Source organism: Camelus bactrianus, chromosome 17 (genome assembly GCF_048773025.1).
Source record: "Camelus bactrianus isolate YW-2024 breed Bactrian camel chromosome 17, ASM4877302v1, whole genome shotgun sequence".
Classification (NCBI taxonomy): domain Eukaryota; kingdom Metazoa; phylum Chordata; class Mammalia; order Artiodactyla; family Camelidae; genus Camelus; species Camelus bactrianus.
This window is the reverse complement of record NC_133555.1, coordinates 42,884,023-42,904,316: the sequence shown is the minus strand read 5'-3', so window position 1 is coordinate 42,904,316 and position 20,294 is coordinate 42,884,023. Positions and strand designations below refer to the sequence as shown.

The 20,294-nt window shown below is 43.6% G+C and overlaps 1 protein-coding gene across 2 annotated transcripts in view; it reads left to right on the top strand.

The window, feature by feature from the left end:
- The window catches only part of STAC (SH3 and cysteine rich domain), a 95,241-nt gene extending 75,505 nt beyond the window's left edge, over window positions 1–19,736 (top strand). Inside the window, exons 9-11 of one of the 2 annotated variants that reach the window (XM_010946262.3) lie at window positions 11,328–11,379; window positions 11,474–11,611; window positions 18,024–19,736. In XM_010946262.3, the coding sequence (XP_010944564.1) occupies window positions 11,328–11,379; window positions 11,474–11,611; window positions 18,024–18,122 (289 nt within the window). In that variant the 3' untranslated portion in view covers window positions 18,123–19,736. The remainder of the gene's footprint in view (window positions 1–11,327; window positions 11,380–11,473; window positions 11,612–18,023) is intronic. The other variant, XM_010946264.3, reaches the window with a different exon arrangement.
- Window positions 19,737–20,294: the final 558 nt, after the last annotated feature.

The window sequence follows — 20,294 nt, the reverse complement described above, 5'->3', positions numbered from 1 at the left end:
TCAAAGCACCATCTGCTTTGTTACAGTTTCGGTGTAAAATAAACTTGTTCATAAATTCATCTGCTGTTACCTACTCAAATGTCTGGAGCCCACAGACCAGGATGAGGCTCTGCTCTCCCACCATCGCGGGCAGAGGAGGAGAGAACAAGGTGGCAGGGCACAAATGAGCAGGATCTCACATCAGACAGACCTGGGTCTGCCTTCCAGCTCTGACCCATGCTGGCTGCATCGATTTGAGCAAAGTGTTTACTCTCTTGCAGCCTCCATTTTCTCCTTCCCAGGGACACAGTATTTAATGAGATAATGTAAGTAAAATACGAGAGTTCATGCCCAGTACAAAGTGAGGTGCTCAATATATTGACTTTCGATTTTCACATTTTATTCCCTGGGCTTCTGATCAACTTCATTAACACCACCGTAAAGATACATAGTGGAGAAAACACAGTTAGAGCCTCTCTCTAGACTCCAAGCACATCCAAGGAGACTTTCTCTCATTGATCTGGCGTTAAGGAGGCTGTGACCCCGTGGCCCTCATCTTCTGAGCAGGTTCTGTGGTTGCTGACCTGACAGCTACAGTTGTGGGATTTTCGCACTGAAGCCTAAGCGGTGATTCCACCACGCAAGGGCTCTCCAGACCACTGCTGACCATCTGAGGTCTGGTAATGTCAAACGGCCACCAGGTTTCTGAGTGTAATGAACTTGTATAGTAGACAACCTTCTATAATTAAGGATCTTAGACAATTTCAACCCATAACCCTTATTAGCAACTTTTTGAAGAGCCCTGAAAATTACTTTATGGAATGCCAGCTTAATCCATGAGCACAGCTGTTTATAATGGTCCTGAGATACAGACTAGAGAACCCCAGAATCCTGAGCACTGCCACCACTGTTTTCCTACACCGCCTCGTGAACTCACAACGGCAGTGTGTCGACTCATCCCCCTGGCCAAGGACGTGAATAGGTGTGTGTGATACACTCACATGTGCACAGATACACTCCCACACACTCATAGGCGATGCACAAACTCACACATTCACACACTCACACTCAAATACATGTGCATATTTTACACACATATACACACTCACACTAGCAAAAGCTTGATAAACACATGCCTTTCGATGAAAGTAAACCCTACCCTCCACATTGAAGATGGAACCAGCCCCATTATCCTCTGCAAAACATACTTACAGATTTCACTCACTATTCACACCAACGCACCTTCTTTTAAAATCAGTAAGAATAACTTCAGTGGCTTTGCTGAGTTGATACCGCTCAAATAATCAGCAGATGTAAACAACTCTGAGTAAGCACAAATCCTTAACACATCAGAGGGACTTTGAAATAAAAGATCAAGAATAAGCAAAAGACTCAGAGATCCAAATGCATATTGTAGTGACCATATATGCCTATTCCAAAGAGTCCATTTTGCCTTTCCACATCTAAGTCATTTTCATTTTTATTAGTTCTCCCCCAGACAGAGTTATATGATAATGGCCATATTTCATAAGGGGAGAGAGAGAGAGAGAGAAATTTACAAGCCAAGAGGGGGATGAGAGGGACTGCTTTTCCCATATTATTAAATTCTAAGATACAAATTAATTGCTACTCAATGTGTGTGTCAGAACACCTAAGTTTGGAGGGCTTCAAAGAAAAACATATCTTATTTTGTAACCCCAAATTTTGATTTAGAGTCTTGAGTCTCTGGACTCTTTTTTGGAAGCAGTTAGTCTCGGATTTTTCCACGGGTGAGTCTGAGCAAAACCAGGCAAGCATTTGTCTCATTAGTTAATATTCACAAGAACCTCTGGAGACGGGATGGATGGCCTGAATTCACCTCTTCCTGATTGACTCAAAGCATCACTTGAAAACAAGTTAAAAAGGGGGTTTTAACCCTTGCGTGGCTGTTGCCAGGATTTGTTCCATCTCCCCACCACTCATCACACGTGAATGAGCATGTACTTCCTGCTGGGTGAAGAGATCACAGGCCCTGTTCTCAAAGAGCTCCAGTGGTCATGAGGCTGGGGGCCCAGACTAGAAGAGTGAACAAGAAAGCACCTCCAGCGTGAGGTCTTGTGGGTGGGGAGGTGGTCCCGGATGCTGCTACCGTACCTTAAGGAGGCATCAGAGCAGCCTTGGGAGGTCAGGAAAAGCTTTACAAGGAGGTGGCTTCGCAGCCAAGCCAAAGCTGCCAGAAAGAGGGACATGGGTGCCTGTGCAGCTTGGTTAGTGAGCAGCGAGGAAACGACAGTGGGAGAATAGGTTAAACTACAGAACAAAAGAATTATCTTATGACACACCAAATGCAGGGCAATTGCAAACCCCCCTTACAAAAGGAGTGGCAGAAATTCATGGCAGAAGCATATTTAGATTACTGTATTCACTCCAGTCTTCATTCTAAATAAAGAATGTCTTAAAATTAATTAAAGCTTAGCAAATGGACACCTCACTGTTAAGTTCATATTCCAATGAGACAATTCATGGTCCTTTCACCTTTTGAGGGGAGAGAGGGAGAATCAAGTCCAGGAACTCAGGTTAGAAAGTGGTAACTGAGGGCTAGAACCCAGGAAGGCAGACTCTTCTTGGTCCACGTGTCTTTCTCCTACCCCAAACTTTCCCTCCTATGTTCATGGTGGTAGGTTTCCTCTCTGAGAAGGCTGACCATTTGTAGTCATCAGCAGATTCAGACAGTGTATACACTTCTCCCATTTTGGCCACTCACATCACTCATTAATCTTTTAGGATCATTAAGTCTAGTTTGAAAGAACAGGAAACTTGTGATTTATAGAGTGTGTTCATGAAAAGTCATTCCTGGTCAAGAATCATTTTTAAAAATTAAGATAAAATCCTACTTATGCAAATATACAGTAAACACATGTCAGAATTTTAATTTGAATCATTAATGAATGAGAGAACCAGTACGATGTCATATCTGGGTCAAATGAGGAGTCACACATCACAGGTACGTAGGCAATTAGGAGTGCTGATGTGAATTTACAAATAGGTGCAAAACCGGTCGGTGCTCTCGGGGTAATAACTGACTACATTCTCCCAGACACAGTGCACTTGCCTTTCTATGGATAAGAATCATTTGCATTATTATCAATTTTCTGTAACTTGCAGAGATGTAAAAGAGCTCAAATTTACACTGAAAGGGGGAGATAACCCAGAAGACAGAACCCCCATATCAGTCATCCTTCTTGCCCATTTCAAAGTCTTCCAAACCATCTCCGACAGCCCTTTGCATTCTTTTAACAAATCTAGGACGTTACTCATAGCAAGTAGTATTTTTACAAAGGAGAAAATTATGGCTAGGATGATTAAGCCACTTGTTACAACCTATAAGAATCTCCTGGAGAACATTATTAAAACAGAGACTCCTGGACCACCCCCAGGCCTAAAGAGTCAGGTCCCACTTGGAGATCTGTGTAGTTAAATGTTCCCCGGGATTCTGATTATCTGCCAGACTTGAGAACAACTGTGACTCATCTGACTGCTCCAAAGATGCACAGTGGGCCAGCGGCCAACCCCAAACCAGAATATAGGTTTTCTGGTCCTCCAACAATGCTCAGTGTGGTGATCTGCGTTGGGCTTCTGGCTTGTGACTTATTAGGTAATGTCCTTCACTCTGTACAGTCGTATAAGCCCTCCATGAAGTAAGAAAAGGAGAGCCCTTGAGACAGAGTAAGACAAAGTAGGACTCTCTTGGTGTCTCGTTTCCATTCTCTAAGTACATCACTGCTTGGCGAATCCATCAGCTTAATTAAAACTAAATGTAATTCTGATGCACAAATTTGATTTAAAAATAAGCTTCACAGTCACCAGGACATCAAAATGCAATTAAGGCTATTTGAGGAACGTCTCTGATGCATATTATGCTCCGATGCTGCACTGTGTCAAGAAACCCATGTCTTCCCAAATGTCGCTAATGTGTTTAGCAGCCTCCCTCTCACTCAAATGCCTTTTTCAGTTAGGTTCTGGAGAGCGTGATCCCTGACAGTTCAGGAACATTTACCAAATCCCATCCAAGTGGCCCTTTCGCTGAAAGCTTGTTCCCCGAGCTGGCCTGGACTTGAGAAGGTGCAGGCGTCTTACAGATGCCAGACTTAAGACAAAATCAGACTGCAGAGTTCAGGAGTTCCTTGTTACCTGCCCATGTGCTCAGGCTATAAAAGGCTTTGGACCAGGATGATGGAAACTGAGAAATGGGCCTGGCGAAAAACTAAGCAGTAGCCCTCAAACTAACGGAGCAGTGAGATGGGCTCCTGGCCTTGCTCCCTCAGCATGGGTTTCTCCAGGAGATCTGTTTTGGCTGAGTGACGGCGGCTGATTTGGGGTTCTTTTTGCCTAGTGAATCGTAAAGTGTAAGAAATATAAAAATATCCTCAAATAGTTGCAGAGTAAATTGGACAATTCTAATGAGTTTTCACAAAGTTTGAGTGAGACCAGAGGAAGCAAGATCTAGTGGAGTGAGAGACGGAATTAAACCCCACCTGTAAGTGGTGAAGTCTCTTCCTGACTGACTGACTTGTGCGAAAATGCACCTGGTCATGCCACTTCCTTCAGTGAACGTTGCCACCCTCTCCAGGATCTGTGACAGCTCCTCAACCCCCCCAGCATCTCCCCTGCCTTCAGCCACCTCCCAACATCTCCCCTGCCATCAGCCACCTGGGTTATAGAGTACTCATTCCACCCGGGGCCTTGCCACACCTCTCTGGTCACTACCTGGAGTCAAGGGGCAAGAGAGATGAGGGGATGAGGGTGTTAAAAGAAACACTTCCAAAACTCTGAATTACGTCAAAGGTCAACATCTGAAGCCACTTAAGAGGTCAAAGATTAATACATTAATCAACTGTCCCTGCCAAAACCTACGTGGACACCCAACCTAGAAGGTACTGATTACTAAATCTCCCCATTTCCCAGTGAAAAACTACATTTTTTAAGAGGAAATTAGAATTTTAAAGCCCTATTGTGTATCAGTTACAGGGCTAAAGACTTCCACATATGTGTTCTCATTTAATTCACTTAGCAACTTTGTAAAGTAAATATAGATCATATATATATATATATATATATATATGTCATGCACAGTATGTAATTATATAAATATAATTGAAGTAGCTGAATTTTAAAGAGCCATATACGTTTGGGATTTTTGTTCGTGGCCAAGTCTGCACATTTGTGCTCTTTTAGCATACTTCTCATTTAGCAATGACACTGACTGTAAATTCCTTTTACGTCTTTCCCCTTTGAGATTACCAACATCTTGAGGGCAGTAACTATTTCTTAACAACTATAATAGCAACCATCCCCTGTGGGCTGGTTATCTAAATGTGCTTCACAAGTATTAACTCATTTCATCCACAAAAAAAAAAATGAGGTATTTTATTATTAGGTATAATAATAAATATTATAATAATATGAGGTATGTTATTATCTTCACCTGACAGATAAGAAAATGGATGCTTAGAATAATCTTTTCATCTCTGTACCCTCAGGCCACACCCAAGACCGAATGTGTCATAAGCATTCAAAAATACTTGAATGGCACCTAATTTCCTTCCCCTCAGGAGGCAGAGATGAAGGGATTAGAAAGTCAAATTTCCTTTGTAGTCCAGTATATTCACTATCAGCCGAAACATGACGAAAGCAAGGAAAGCCCAGAGCATGCCACCTCGTCCGTGTGCTTCCCCTGGGAGGGCCGGGCTGAGGTCTCGGGTTGCCTCAGACAGTGGAGAAGGTACTTCTCGGAAGCAGTGACCTCACTGGGAGGGTGTCAGTGTCTCCACCCCCGGGAATCTGCTCTGGATGGGGAACTGAGAGGGGCTGGGCAGGGGGCCTCAGGGCAACGCACAGTCCACTCTCCAGGAGCTCCCATCCACGGAAGACTAAACTGCCTTCATCACACCTTGCAGAAGAGTTCCCTGTAGATGCCAGCGCTCACTTGCCACATTCACGTGCTCTGTGTACACTGTGCCCTCCGAGTCCCTGAAACCAGTTTACCCAGTCAAAGGCAAGATGAGTTGCTATGGGCAAGATGAGCTGCTATGTGCAAGTGGAAAACTGACAAATGAGGGAGGCAGAGGACTGCTGAAAATGACCCCAGATAGCAACCATACAGCTCACACACACATACGCATAAACACGTACACACACGAATCACGCCGCCCTCCTCACCAGTAAGCCGATTCTGTAGTTGGCTTTTGTTATTTCATTCCTACTCCTATTGATGGCCTACAGTTTCCTCATTTCGAGATTTTCCATAGATCATGATATTACCAATGTGAAAATCTTCCTCTGGGTTTAAGACACATTTGCCTGAACAAACTTTAAAAAGCAAAGGCCAGCTGCACTGTTCTGATCTGTCTGCTCCAAACAGGACACTCATGTTGGTATTGTTTACTGAGTGCATTATACTTTTTATCACGGTATCTGATTCTGGGTTACAACACAGCAGAATTTCCACCTAAATGTAGGATGCTCTGATCGAATTAGAAAAGTTTGGCTTTTTTGGTTTTTTTTTTTTTTCCAAGTATTTGGAGGTCCTGACAAGTTTGTCTCCAAGAATTTGGAAATAAAGATAGAATTCAATTATAAAATCTATACATAATGAAAGGATTAGGAACATAAAGTCACATAAAAGAAAGAATATTCCTGTTAGACCAGAACAGGGCTTCCTTTGAACATGCCTGGAATATGATACCTCGAAATAAGAAAGAGTTGTTTTATGCAGGGGCCCAGGCAGCCACGGAGGCAGGAAACGACCGGAGGTGGAGTCACACACAGCAGTGACCATCCCAGGACCTAGCAAGGGAAGGCGTATTTTAGGCATTAAGCCGCCATTCCCCTGGGGTCAGTGGCAAGGTTCTCCCTGTGTAGAACAGGTGGGCAGAATGTTGAATTGAGTTCTTTGATGGCAGGACGGAGCACATCGACCCCACATGTAGGAGAGGGCAACTCAGGTGAGAACAGTTTGAGAAGAGAACTCACAGTTGGGAGTGAAAGGCTGTCACACAGGGTCACACGGGGCCAACCTGGGAGTCAGGGGAACAGCGGCTGGAGCCATAGGGGCAGCTTATGTACAGCCAGCAGCTGGGGTTAGTGAGGGTCCCCAAGCTCCCTGGGGACTCGCTGATTTGAATAATTTCACAGACTCCAGGGTGTAGAGGCTGTCCTTGGTTGTCTGGTACCTGGCCCCGGGGCAGTCGGGGCCGGGGCTGGTACTCAGTGCCCTGATACAGTCCAGCCCGAAAAGGGAAGCGGTGCAGGGTGTTGACTTAATCAGCTGTTTAAGGGAAACTCACCAATCTCTAGCCAAAGTTTCAAAACTGGGTCGACTTTTTTTTTAATAAATTTAAAATATTGAACATGAAAAGGAATATGTATGTATAACTGAATCACTGTGCTGTACATCAGAAAGTAACACAACACTGTAAATTGACTATACTCCAATTTTTAAAAATTGTATATTACACAGAGGGGTTTTGACGTGCACGCCCACTCAGACCGATCACCTGGAGCCCAGTATGGAAAGGATTCTAAGGCTTAGCGCAGGCTCTGGGGGAGGCTTGCTGAGATCGCTGGGTGATGCCCGGCAGGGGCACGAGGGCGGTAAAAATCCCAGTCACCGTGCTGGCTGACCCGGATGTAGGAGAGCTGCTGTCATGGATTCAAGTGCTGCCCTAGGAGAGGAAGAGCCTCCCTAAAGTGAAAAAAAAAAAAAAAAAAAAAAAAGACATGCGCTGTCTCTTCCTGCTGATTCGAATATTTAACGAATATCACAGGAGTCCACTCTTCCTTATGACTGCATCCTGCTTATTTCTTTCATAGCCCTTGACAATTTGCAATCATATGTTTATTAGTTACACATTCTATATTTATTATTTATTAAATGTTTAATTATGCATTTGCTTATTTATTATCAATCCCTCTCACTGGAAGATTAGCTCCAGTCAGGCCTTCACTCAACAAAGTGTCCCCAGTGCCTAGGAAGATAGCTCTTTCAGAGTCAGCCTTCTGGAATATTTGTTGAATGAGTGGGTCCACAAAACAAAGAATCGAGGGGTGAATGTAATTTCTCCTCACTCAGCAAGCAGTTTTCAGATCCCGGCGGAGCTGTTTTATGGGAAAAGATAGACTCCCCATCACACTGTCAGGAGTATGTCTGGTCTTTCTCATAAAATTATCGCATGTATTCCAGCGAGTGCCTGATTCTAATGTGTGATTTAGTTACCATGGATCATGGGCTCAGGGACTGTGAAGACTGAGTCTCTACCCAGACCATAAAACTAGAGATTGGATTCAGGCGGTATTGTTTTACACCCTTAGGAAAACCTGCCTCTCCCAACCTCCAGCTTGATTCTCTACCTATAATATCTACCAAACCATCAGCAAAGTCATTGTGGTTGATACTGACATATGGTTTCTTAGGTTATTAGGTTAAATAAAATCTGCTGGAGCTAGAAAGATTTTTCTAAATCCACTTTCATCCTCGCTGCTTAATTAAATCCCTCACCTGGGAAAAGAGTGATTTTCAGCCTTCTCGCTTTCTGTGGCATCAGCATGACACTGTGACTGCTGAAATACCAAAATGCCAGTTGTGTTTAATGCTTCAGGTGCAATAAGCCTGTTATATTTGGAATCTCCTATGAAGATAGATATTAACTGAGAATTGAACATGACAGCAGAGGAGATTGAACCAGAATAGCAAAAATGAGCACACAAATCTACTTCCCTTTTTGCTCCGATCCCTTAAAATGTCAGAAAGAATACATCCATAATAGTACTCAAAAACTAGAAATAATACTATCAGGGACCCAAAAATCTTGGGAGTTTCCTGACAGACCACAGCAAATAGAGAACAATGAAGATGACCAGAGACCAAAGAATCTCAGGAAAAAATAACTTTAAATGTAAGAGCACATTCAAAGAGACACTGAACTCACAGAAAGTTCATTAAAGAGCATGAGGGTGTCTCGGTGGCTTCATTGCATTAATGGCCCCATTCCTTCACTGTCCCTGTATCCATGCCCTTTGCCATGAGACTTTAATGTTCCTCTCACCACAGAGGTGGAGTCTGTTACCCCGCCCCCTGAGTCTGGACTGGCCTTGGGCCTTGCTTTGCCTAATTAAATGAGGCAGAAATGACAATGCGTCAGTTCTGAGCCTAAGACTTAGAGGCCCTGTGTGTTTTGCATGTTTCTGTTTGCTGCCCTGGCAAGGCCATGAATGTCCAAATTGGCCTTCAAGAGTATGAGAAACATGGAATAAGGCAAAGTCACCCCAGTCATCACCCAAAAATGAGAGTGAGTCATTGAGGTGTGGGGGCTGTTTGTTACACAGCATTGTCACAGCAGTGTATAACTGATACAGAGTTCCAACTGTGTCCATAACACCATATTACTACTTAGAATGAGCAATAGGCAGCAATAGTGTGTGACTCTTGAATTAAACCATTACATTGTAGTGTAAAGAAAGGGAAACTTTCTGAGAAAGAAAAAGAATCGTGAAGAGCTAACACTGGACCTCCAGACCTTCTAGAGAGCAGGAGGAAAAGGAAAAGGCAGCTCTACTTAGAGAAAGGTAAACTGACCTTCTCCTCCCAGGGTTAAGAAATCCATTCTTGTTTTTGCCACCTGGGTAGTGGCAGGAGGACCCAGATTGCTTGACCACTATACTCTCAAGCATCCAAAAGTGAGATGCATCAGGTGGCACACCCTGCTCACTTAAACAGAGCCTGAACTTCTCCCTCACACATTGCAGATGCAGAATGTGGCAGCAGAGAAGTTCACCCAGCTATTCACACTCTGTTTTCAGTCATGAATATAAAGAAACAACTAAGAAACACAGGTGTTGGAGAAAATCCCCTGACGTGAAGGAGAAGTAATAAGATAAAAGAACAGGCTAATGAACCCTCGAGGAAACAAATCATTCAATAAGGGAGGAAGCATTGTTTCAAATACATAACAATATCCTGAGAGAGATCTATCACAATATTCCATCCATAACATGAAGTGGCAGGTGTGAAAAGGGAACGTTCAGAAAATAACAAAGAAACCTTGAAAATTAAAATTTTTCCTAATATTCTCAGTATTGTAATAAATAATAGAAGAGACAAGCCCAAACACAAAATATGCAATCAGCAAGATTAAACTGAATACTTGAATAGACAAATATTAACAATTATTACATCTAGGTGATGGCTATATTGGTGTTCTTGATACTATTTTTCCAACTCATATATTTGTTTGAAAAGTTTTCATTATAAAAATTTGAGGGGAGAGAAAAAAATTTTTAAAAAGGGATATTAAATTGAGAGAAATTTTGGAACAGATTTTTTTTAAAAAAGAAAAAAATAGAAACTGTGTAAGCATGACAAAGATATGGATGATTGACCCAGAAGGTCAAACATGTGTTGACTAGAAATTCCAGGGAGAAAGAAGAAAATGAGTGGGAGAAAACAGTGGGGGGAAAAAAAACACACAAGATTTTCCTAAGTCGAAAAATAATGAGTCCTCAGAGTGTAAAAGCGCCAGTAAGTGTCAAGTGGAAAGAATTAAAAGACATGAACACACACACATGCACACACATGGATGTGAAAATCAGACAAGAAGTGGCAAATAACCACCATGTCTACAATACCACCAGCACAAACATGGAGGTCCCCAGGTAGAACCAAGTCATTCTTGATGAAGAAGGTAACAGACACACGCACGCAACAAGTCTAAAATAAAACTGCAAATTATACCAACATAAAAGATGGCAGACAAGTTAAAGTGGTTTCCAGGAGGTACTGAGAAGATACAGCTAGTAAAAAAGAGAATGACTCATTCTAGATGTCAGTAGTAAGCAAGAGAAAAATCAAGACACATATCTATATGCAAATGTAAGTGCCCCGAAAAGCGTCTAGAAGAAGACACAGGAAACCACTAACAGTGGCCATCTCTGGGCAGTGGGAGGAGGATTATGGGGCAGAATATAAAAAAGCTCCAGTTTATTGACTTGAAATGTACTGACTTCCAAGTTTGGTTTGTTTTTTTGTTTTTTTTTTTTTTGTTTTTTACAATGCGAAGATGATCGTCTATATACAAAACTAAAGCTAAAGAGTTTTTTAATACAGCACAGAAAGTACACTTGATTTCACTGCCTAACAAAGCTGTTCTCATGGGTGGGACGGGATGCACAGGTAAAAGTCATGACCATTTTCGTTCTGTTTATTTTAAGATTATTTGTGTAAGAGAAAAACGATCACTTCTGACTGTCTAGTACCATCGTTTTCCTCTTTCCGCCTCTACTTCCTCACCCAACTCATTCGTTCTTCTTTTTAGGCCAGGAGACATTATTACTCTTCTCGAGGACTCCAATGAAGACTGGTGGAAAGTAAGTGTTCCTTTTTCTTTAAGAAAAATCATTCGGTAACTACAATTACAACGGATGCTACAACTGTGGATGCATGCCTCCTTTTTCCTTTCAGGGGAAAATTCAAGACAGGATTGGCTTCTTTCCAGCCAACTTTGTTCAGAGAGTACAACAAAATGAGAAGATTTTTAGATGTGTTAGAACCTTCACTGGGTGTAAGGAACAGGGGCAGATAACACTGAAAGAGAATCAGGTGAGTGAAGCACACTGACACACCCCGAGTACGCCCGAGACGGAGGGACAGTCATTCTGACAGACAGCAATCCATGTCAGTCAGAATGAGCGGAGTCCCGTTCAGAGTACTCACTCTGAGAAAAGATACACTTAGTCCAATGACAGTACCGTAGTAGGATCTCAACACGCAAAACCTCAGTGTTAATCACTTGGTGATGTCTGTCACAAGAGCAAACTGCCCAAAGTTGCTCATTCTCCCTGGAGCTGGTGTTTCCACCTGCTCCCAAGGGACAGCAGAAGCCATCATCTGCCTGGAAAGAGCAGTGGCATCTGAGGGACACCCCCCCCATAACAACAGCACCCCTGGGGAGCCCCGCTGCCGTGCATATATAGTATATGACATTTGTAAATCTTATATGCCTGCATTTTATTTGAAGTCCTACACATGCCCTGTAAACGAGGAAACAAAGGCTGATAGAGGTTACGTGCCTTGCTCACGGGGCCAAAACTTGGTGCGTGGCCAGACAGGAACTGAAAGACAGGTCTACAAGCTCCCGGACCATGTGGAACAAACTCTGGGTGTAAAGTGCTGTGTGCATAGCTTGGTTCCCCGGGAAGGCAAGTGTCATAAAGGCACACGTCCCAGGACCAGAAAATTTGGAAACAAATTCCTGCTCCGATAGAAGCCCTACTGAGTCATTCTTGATTCCAGGCAATGGGGTCACCCTCATCAGACTGAGACCCCACCTTTAATGCCGTACACACCCCACAGAGCACACAGGCACATTTCCCAGCTGGATTCCCCGCCCATGCTTCAGATGTCTCCAAGTGTACTCAGCTGTACCCTCCCTGTCCCAAAAATTTGGAGTCTTTTGAATGAAGTACATTCAGGAAGAATGTTCATCTGTATTAGCAACGTGCTACTACATAAATTTTGCTAGCTTGTTTGATTTTTTTTTCCCTCAGAATAATCTTGTGCTTCTCTGTTTGAGATTAAACATTGTTTTTTGTCATTAAAGTACAAATCAGTGAAACCAGAAGGCAAGTTAAAATTTGCTCAAGTTGATCAGTTTCTAGAAGCAGAACGTTGGCTTGGTGACTTCTACCAGTTCCTTGGCTACATTCCCCCAAAAAAGTATTTTCTGGGAATGGGTTCACACCTGCGTTCTCCTCTCTCCCGGTTGAACTGACAATGTACAGGGGTCCAGGTGAGACAACCAACCTGGTCTCTTCACTTAGACACGTCCAAGACACAACACAGCATTTCAGCCTGAACCTGGAACCACAGGGATCCGCCCACAATTCTTTAGGAAAATGCTGTAACCCCTGGTATTTGACTAGCCTGGTATTTCTAAAACATGGTCATTGGGCCACCTGAATCAGAAGTTACCTGTTGAAAATGCAGATTTCTGTCTCCACCCCAGATCTGCTGAAACGGAAACTTTCAGGATAAAGGCAGGGAATCAGTCTTTTTTACAAACTTCCCAGGTTTTCCAATCATAGCTAAAATTTGAAAATAACCTGCATTTCCATTTCTCATTTTATAGTCCTTTAGTAGTTCTGTGACAACTGAAGGCATCTGTATTTCCATGGCATGTAGGTCAACAGAAGGCACTGAGGTCTCTTTACTCCTACACAAATTCTCTATTTTCAGGCTTTATCATCAATATGGCATCCAATTTTGGGAAAATATCAGCCCCCGAAAGGAAGTACTTTTATTTTTTAACTTTTATGAGAGGGAGGTAATTAGGTTTATTTATTTATTTATATTTGGAGGAGGTACTAGGAATTGAACCCAGGACCTCATGCATGCTGAGCATGTGCTCTACCACTTGAGCTATACCCACCCCCCACCAAACTACATTTTAAAAATTTATTATTGTAGGAGGGAGGGTATAGCTCATTGGTAGAGTGCATGCCTAGCATGCATGAGGTCCTGGGTGCTGCCTTCGATCCCCAGTACCTCCACTAAATAAATAAATAAACCTAATTACCTATCCCCCAAAAAACAAACAAACAACAACAGATTTTAAAAATCTATTATTGAGGGAAAAAAAATTAGTCTCCACTTCAATGTCTTAAATTATTTTAGGTGTAAAATTTCCAAACACGCTTGTTGATTGACAGGAGTATAACAGTAGTCGCAAAAAAACACAGATTCTAGTGTCATGCAGACATGGATCTGTATCCTGTGTGAGTTTTGGCAGTCACCTCTGAATGTCAACGTTCTCATCTGTAAAATCAGCATAGTAGCATCTTCCTCTTCACTTGGAGGTGAGGGTTAACTGCAGCACCTGTGTCCAGCGCCAGCACCATGCCTGGCCACCATGGGTCTCAGCAAGGTCATGACCCTTGCCACCATCATCATTCAGAGACAAGCCTAAACGGGGACTACATCCACAGTGGCCAGTGCCACTGAAAATAAACAGAGTAGACATCAGAAAATAGCCAGTGTGATATTTATAACCCTAAAAATATAGAGACAAATGGTCATTAGCAAATTAGAAGAAATTTGATTCTGGAAACAAATGCAACACATCTCTCTGATTAAATCACATTTCTGCCTCAGGGGTTGATCTGTCTCACCATTATTACATTATGTTTTCACAGAACTCTTGCTGCAACAGAATTAGGTTATTCTTCCGTTGTGAACACACCTAGAGTTTGTACTGACACAGGAGTATGTTTTCTTCACTTCTGAAATTTAAAAGCTATCCTTATTCAATCAATTTGAACATTGTTGTTTTTTAAATTTATCCCTAGTTCTGTCATCTCTATAGAACTATTTTAATTGATCCTTGTGTTCTATAAAAGCTTTAAAGAAAAACGGATAAATTATTTTTAGGCTGTAAACCTAAAATGCATTTATTATGGAGAAAATTTGAAAATACCCCCAAAAAATTATAAAGAAAATAAAGATCACGGGTAATTCAACCATTGAGCTATTAAGAACAAATACTTCTGGGTTATTTCCCATGAAACTTTTCTTCAAATTTGTATTTTGATACCATAATCTATTTGGTTTCCCAACTTTTTTTTTTAAAACATAGTCACTAAATGTTTATCAAAAGACAGTTTTTAGCAGTTATATAATATCATGTAGATCAGAGGCTGCGAAACCATAATCGACGGATCAACCTGGCCCTGGTTTTTAAAGTTTATTTAGACCACTGCTGCGCTCAGTCACGTATGTGTTACCTGCTGCTCTCACACAGTAGTTGGGTAGAATCATCCCTGTAGAGACCATACAGCCCGCAAAGCCTACGATACTTACTACTGAGTCCTTTACGGACAAAGTCTGCCAACCCCTCGTCTAGATATACAAGAATGTCCTCTATTATTGGATGTTCAAAGCTTTTTAAAAAAATATTCCTAATTGCAGGGAACATCTCTAAACCTAAATCTTTTTCTATAACTCTGATTATTTCTTTAGGATCTACTTCAGAATTCATAGGAAAACAGATACAAAATTTCTTCAGTTCTCGATGCCTACTGCCCGCTTGCCTCTGTGAAGGCTGCGCCAATTCATGCCCACATCAGCGATTTCTGAGAACATTCAGGTTACCACACCCTTGCCACAACTGAACATTACTATTTTTGATATCTGTCATTTTGATAAAGGAATAATGTTTCATGTTAATAGCAATTTCCTGGATGGTTAGGGGTTAGGGAGGTTGAAATTTTATCATGTAGTATCAGGCATTTGTCATTCTTTTATGAATGATCTGTTTATGCACTTTATTTTCTTACACTATGAAAAAGTTTTCTGTATTTTAAAAATCTTTACACCTGGTCTGCCATAGGTGGCCTCTGTCATTTGCCTTTTGATCTTAATACTTCTTCCTTCAGGAATTTAGTAACTCTTTGGTTGAGTCATCACTGTTTTACCGTATTTCTCTTAAAGTTTTCATCTCTTTATTGTTTTCCACTTCATCACTCCACTTCTTCCTCAGAGAATGTTTAAAGGTAGTCCCCAACTTCACTTTAGTTTTCTGAAGTTGTAGTTCAGTCTTTCATCACCTCTAATATTGATCTTAACTGAGTGTCTGTTTCCTTGGAGTGCTGTCTTCTCAGTCAGCCCCCTTTCCTTTGTAGCATGGTCGGTTGGTTTGTTTTGCATCTCATTACATCATCTCTTCACCCCAAGAGATTCTCTCTTAAAATATCAAGACCAAGTCTTTCTTCAACCTACCATATCCAGTGTGTCTAAAAGAACTTTCAGATATATACATATTTCCTGCAGTATTTTTTGATGTTTTATAGCAACATATCCTTTCATCTGTGGTAGGACAGAGGCAACGATGCCCATGTCCTAATCCCTCACATGGCAGGAGGGACTCAGCAAATGTGGCTAAGAATCTTGAGATGTAGGTTATCCAGGAAAACCTAAAGTAATCACAGGGGTCCTTATAAGAGGCAAGACAGGAGGGTCAGAGTCAGAGAAGGAGCTGTGACAATGGAAGCAGAGAGAGAGATTTGAAGATGCTGTGCTGCTGGCCTTGAAGATGAAGGAAGGGACCATGAGCCGAGGAAGGCAGGGGCCTGAAGACGCTGCCAGCTGGGAAGCAGATTCTCTCCTGGAGCCTCCAGAAGGAGGGCAGCCCTGCTTGCACCCTGACTTTAGGACTCTAATCTCCAGAACTGCAACACAAGAATCAAATCCAGATTTGTTTCCTCTGCAAAAGCAACTTTGTAGATGTGACCGAGTCCTAGACTGTAGACCCTGTGATGGGGAGATAGCCTGGATTGTTTAAATTGGCCAAATCTAATCACTTGAATCCTTAAAAGCAATGAAATGTATCTGGCTGGAGATGGTGAGATGCAGCAGAAGGGAGATGAGGCAGAAGGATAGGTCAGCAAGAGATTATGTGTGAGAGGGGCTCAACCCACCCTTACTGGATCTGAAGATGTAGCGAGGGGCCACAAGTTAGGGAAGGCAGGCAGCCCCTAGGAGCTGAGAATGACCCCTGGCTGACAGCCAGCAAGGAAACAAGGACTTCAGTCTCACAGCTGCAAGGAACTGAATTCAGCACCAACCTAACTGAGCCTGGAATTAGACTGTCTCCCAGAGAAAGAGAAGAGAAAGAAAGGAATCAGACCCTCCTGACTCCTGGATATTGTTCTGGTGAAACCCAGGGCAGAGAAAACGAGCCAAGCCCACCAGACATAGGACTTACAGATAGAATCATTAGATAATATTCTATACTAAGTTGCATTGTTGAAAGCCACTAAGTTTGTGGTAATTTGCTATGACGGCAATAATTGAACTAATACATATCTCAGGTCACAAAACTCCAAGTGAGTCAACCTCAAAAAGTACAGTGTACTTATATGTGAAATATACAAATATATAAAAGAGCTGGACACAGGGCAGTTTTGCATTTGTAAATCAGGAATCTAGATTTCTCCATGTCTGTTCTGCTATCCTGGAAATGTCAGCCACCTCCCCTCGTGGTCACAAATGGCTGCAGCCACTCCAAGAATCCTTGCTACACAGAGAGATTTTCCTCCTAGTACATCTCTTCTAAGAGGAAAACAAGCCATCCCATAAGTTCCCTAGAAGATACTCCATCCTGTTTTATTGGCTGGAACTGAGTCCTAGGGGAACCACTAAGAGAATCACCAGCAAGGAGGACAGAAACAGACTGGGACCAGTTAGGATTTACCTCCCACAGCGAGTTACCTGCACAAGGATTCCTGTCTCAGGCTCTGCCTCTAGGGAATCCAGCCTGAGACATAACCCATCGCCCTTGGAAGCAGGTGGAGCAGGAAAAACTGGCAACATGCTAACAGCTCTTCAAAACCTCTTTTCATTTACAGCCAGCCACATCCACCCTTCTGTGCCCGTCAGTGGCCTATAAGTGGTGAATGACAAGGCACCCAAATGGATTTTGTCCACTGCCTTTTTAAGTCTAGCATAGGTGTTCTTATTCCAGAATATGCAGGGTGTTAGCATCTATTTGCTTGGTACCAGGAATGAAATAGCTGCCTTTGACTTCCCAATATTACAGGGAAGTGCCTAAACTTCCAGGCTTGTGACAGGAGCCCGCTGAATGGTAGCTATTATTTTGGATTTTAAAATAATGTATTGAGGACCCACTGCCTGCCTCAGGCTAGCTCTGTGGAAAGCATTCTCTCATTCTGTCGTTACAGGGACTCTTCTGGGGGGACACAGAATTATCAGTCCCACTTTACTGATCCTCATTCATGAAGCTCAATCTCAGAAAACATTCAAAGCCTGGACCTAGTTCCAAACCCAGGGTTCTGTCCAATTTATTTTCAAACCTTTCTTTCATCAAGCCACAGCTTCCCTAAACCACTCTCCCTTTTCCAACTTGCTGCTCCGCTGACCTCTGCCAGCCGTGATTGAGGACAGGGGTTCTAGCTTCTCTCCCATTGACACGTTTCTTGTTTTCTTCCTTGGCATTCAGATCTGTGTGACTTCGGAAGAAGAACAGGACGGCTTCATCAGAGTCCTCAGTGGAAAGAAGAGAGGCCTCGTCCCCCTCGACGTTCTAGAAAACATCTGACTGCCGGCCCCTCCTCCTCTGGCCGGCGGCGAGCCCCGCTGTGACGCCTCATCTCACGCTGTGTTAACCCAGAGGAGCTGCCACGCTGACCGGCCACCCAGGAAACAGTGAGACCAGACTCAAGGCTCTGAGACTGCGGGGTAACAGCCACATGGCAGAGGGCCCATCGCAAGCACGTCCAAGGCTGCCCAAGGTGGGGCTGAGGCTGAGAGAGTCGGCCCAAGTGCTGTCCTAGGGGGCAGTAACCACTGCCGCCCATAGGACTCAGCTCCATCCCTGGCCATGTGGTGTGACAGCCAGCCCGCCCGAGTGTGCTCCAGTCTGCGGGGTGGCCCCAGTGTGAGGCTCAGACCCACGCAGCCAACTGGGATTCTGGTTCCAGATCTCTGTCCCCAATACTGGCCAATCAGCATCCTCACATCTGAAACCCCAAGCAGTCTTTCTGCAGAACATCAGGAAGCCCTACTCCCTAGCCCCCAACATTCCAGGGCTCCCCACAGGCCCCCCTCACATTGCCATCGTGCCATCTCTTCTGTCCCTGAGTACGTCCTGGCGGTGAGCGTTCCGTGTGAGGGCTAGGCTGACATGGTGCCGGCTGCACAGACCTGATCTGCCCCCAGGTTGCCATAGGCGGCCCCTCCTGTCACTCTGGTTACGGACAGGGCTGGCAGAGCAGGATGCAGTGGGCAGAGAAGGGGCACGGAGGGGCAGAAAGCCCTTACTGATGATCAGAAGCCCTTTCAGTCATGAAGTCCTTTCCCCAAGGAGATGGGGTTGGGGAAGACAGTGTGGCAAAACATCTCCATGGTGAGCGTGAGCCTCCTGTTACGTCCTCTGAATCAGGGGCAGCAGTTTTCCCTTCTGCCATCCTGTAGGGCCTCCCTCTTTAGACACTGAGCCCACCTTGCGGGGAGCCAGAAAGAGCATCTTAGAAAAGCAGCCAAATGGGAAACTGTTCTCATGAAGAGCAGAATATTATGCCCCAGCAGATGCAAAATGGGAAAGAGTCCTTAACGCTTCATCCCTCTGAAGGCAAGAGACTTGGTGCCTGTTTAGCATCGAGGGGAACCTCTGTGGCTGTGTCTGTATTGATGTTTACAAGAATGCAATCTACTGTGATGCCTTCCTCCCCAGGCCTCCTCCCAGCATTCCAACTTGCATCCTATTAGTCATTAATACGGTTAAACTTCGATTCACAAAGACCTGCAGTGTCCCTTTGGTTTATTTTGTTACAGAGCAATAAAATCATTGGAACCGTTGGTTTTTAAAAGACTTAAGTGGATACATCCCAGGCAGTAAGCATTATCTCCCAAACCAAAGCATAGTTAAGTCTCCACTGATTTCTTTTGTTACTGCTCAGCGTGAAGCCCAGACAGGATGGCTGCTGGTTTCTAGCAGTTGGGATGCCTTACTCTCAGTTTAAAAGCCAGCATCCAGAATTTCCTCGCTCTCTGATACATGAAAAACAGAGTCAAGATGGACTCTTTGAGAGCCAGGGTGGATAATATGACTGCCATTCCATAACATGGTACGCCGCAATACAGACGTGCTTTGCCTCTAAGTCAGTATTCCATTTAATAAAGACAACACCATGGCTGGAAGGAGCATAGAAAACATGTGTCCTGATCTCTTCTTTCTGGTAGAACATCCACAGAAACTTTTGCATACAGTTGTGTTGCATCCTATCCAAATTTAATTTGCATTAAAAAAAAATAAGCAGTTTGCCTTTTTAAGTTGAACAGAAGGAGGCTACGGTAGCTAGCCTCCAAGGTGGTCCCCCAGTGAGCCCTGCCGCCTGATATTCCTGCCTTTGTGCAGCCCTTCCCACGTTGAGTCAGGGCTGGTCTTATGTCACCAACAGGATACAGCAGAGTGATAGTGCATGACATCCGTGCTGGGTCACAAAGCCCCTGAAGCCTCTGCCTTGATCCCTTGGAACACTCACCCTTAGGAGCCCTGAGCCACCATGTAAGTTTACCCACTGTGAGCCCACAGTGCTGGAGAGACCCAGCAAGACCACACGTTACTGCAGCTGAGCGCAACCCAGACATCACAGAGCAGCAGTCATCCTGCTGAGCCCTGCCCCAAGGGAAAGATTTATGAGCACGATAAATATGGGTTTTTTAAGTCATTAAGTTTGGGAGTGATCTGTTACACAAAAATAGGTAACTG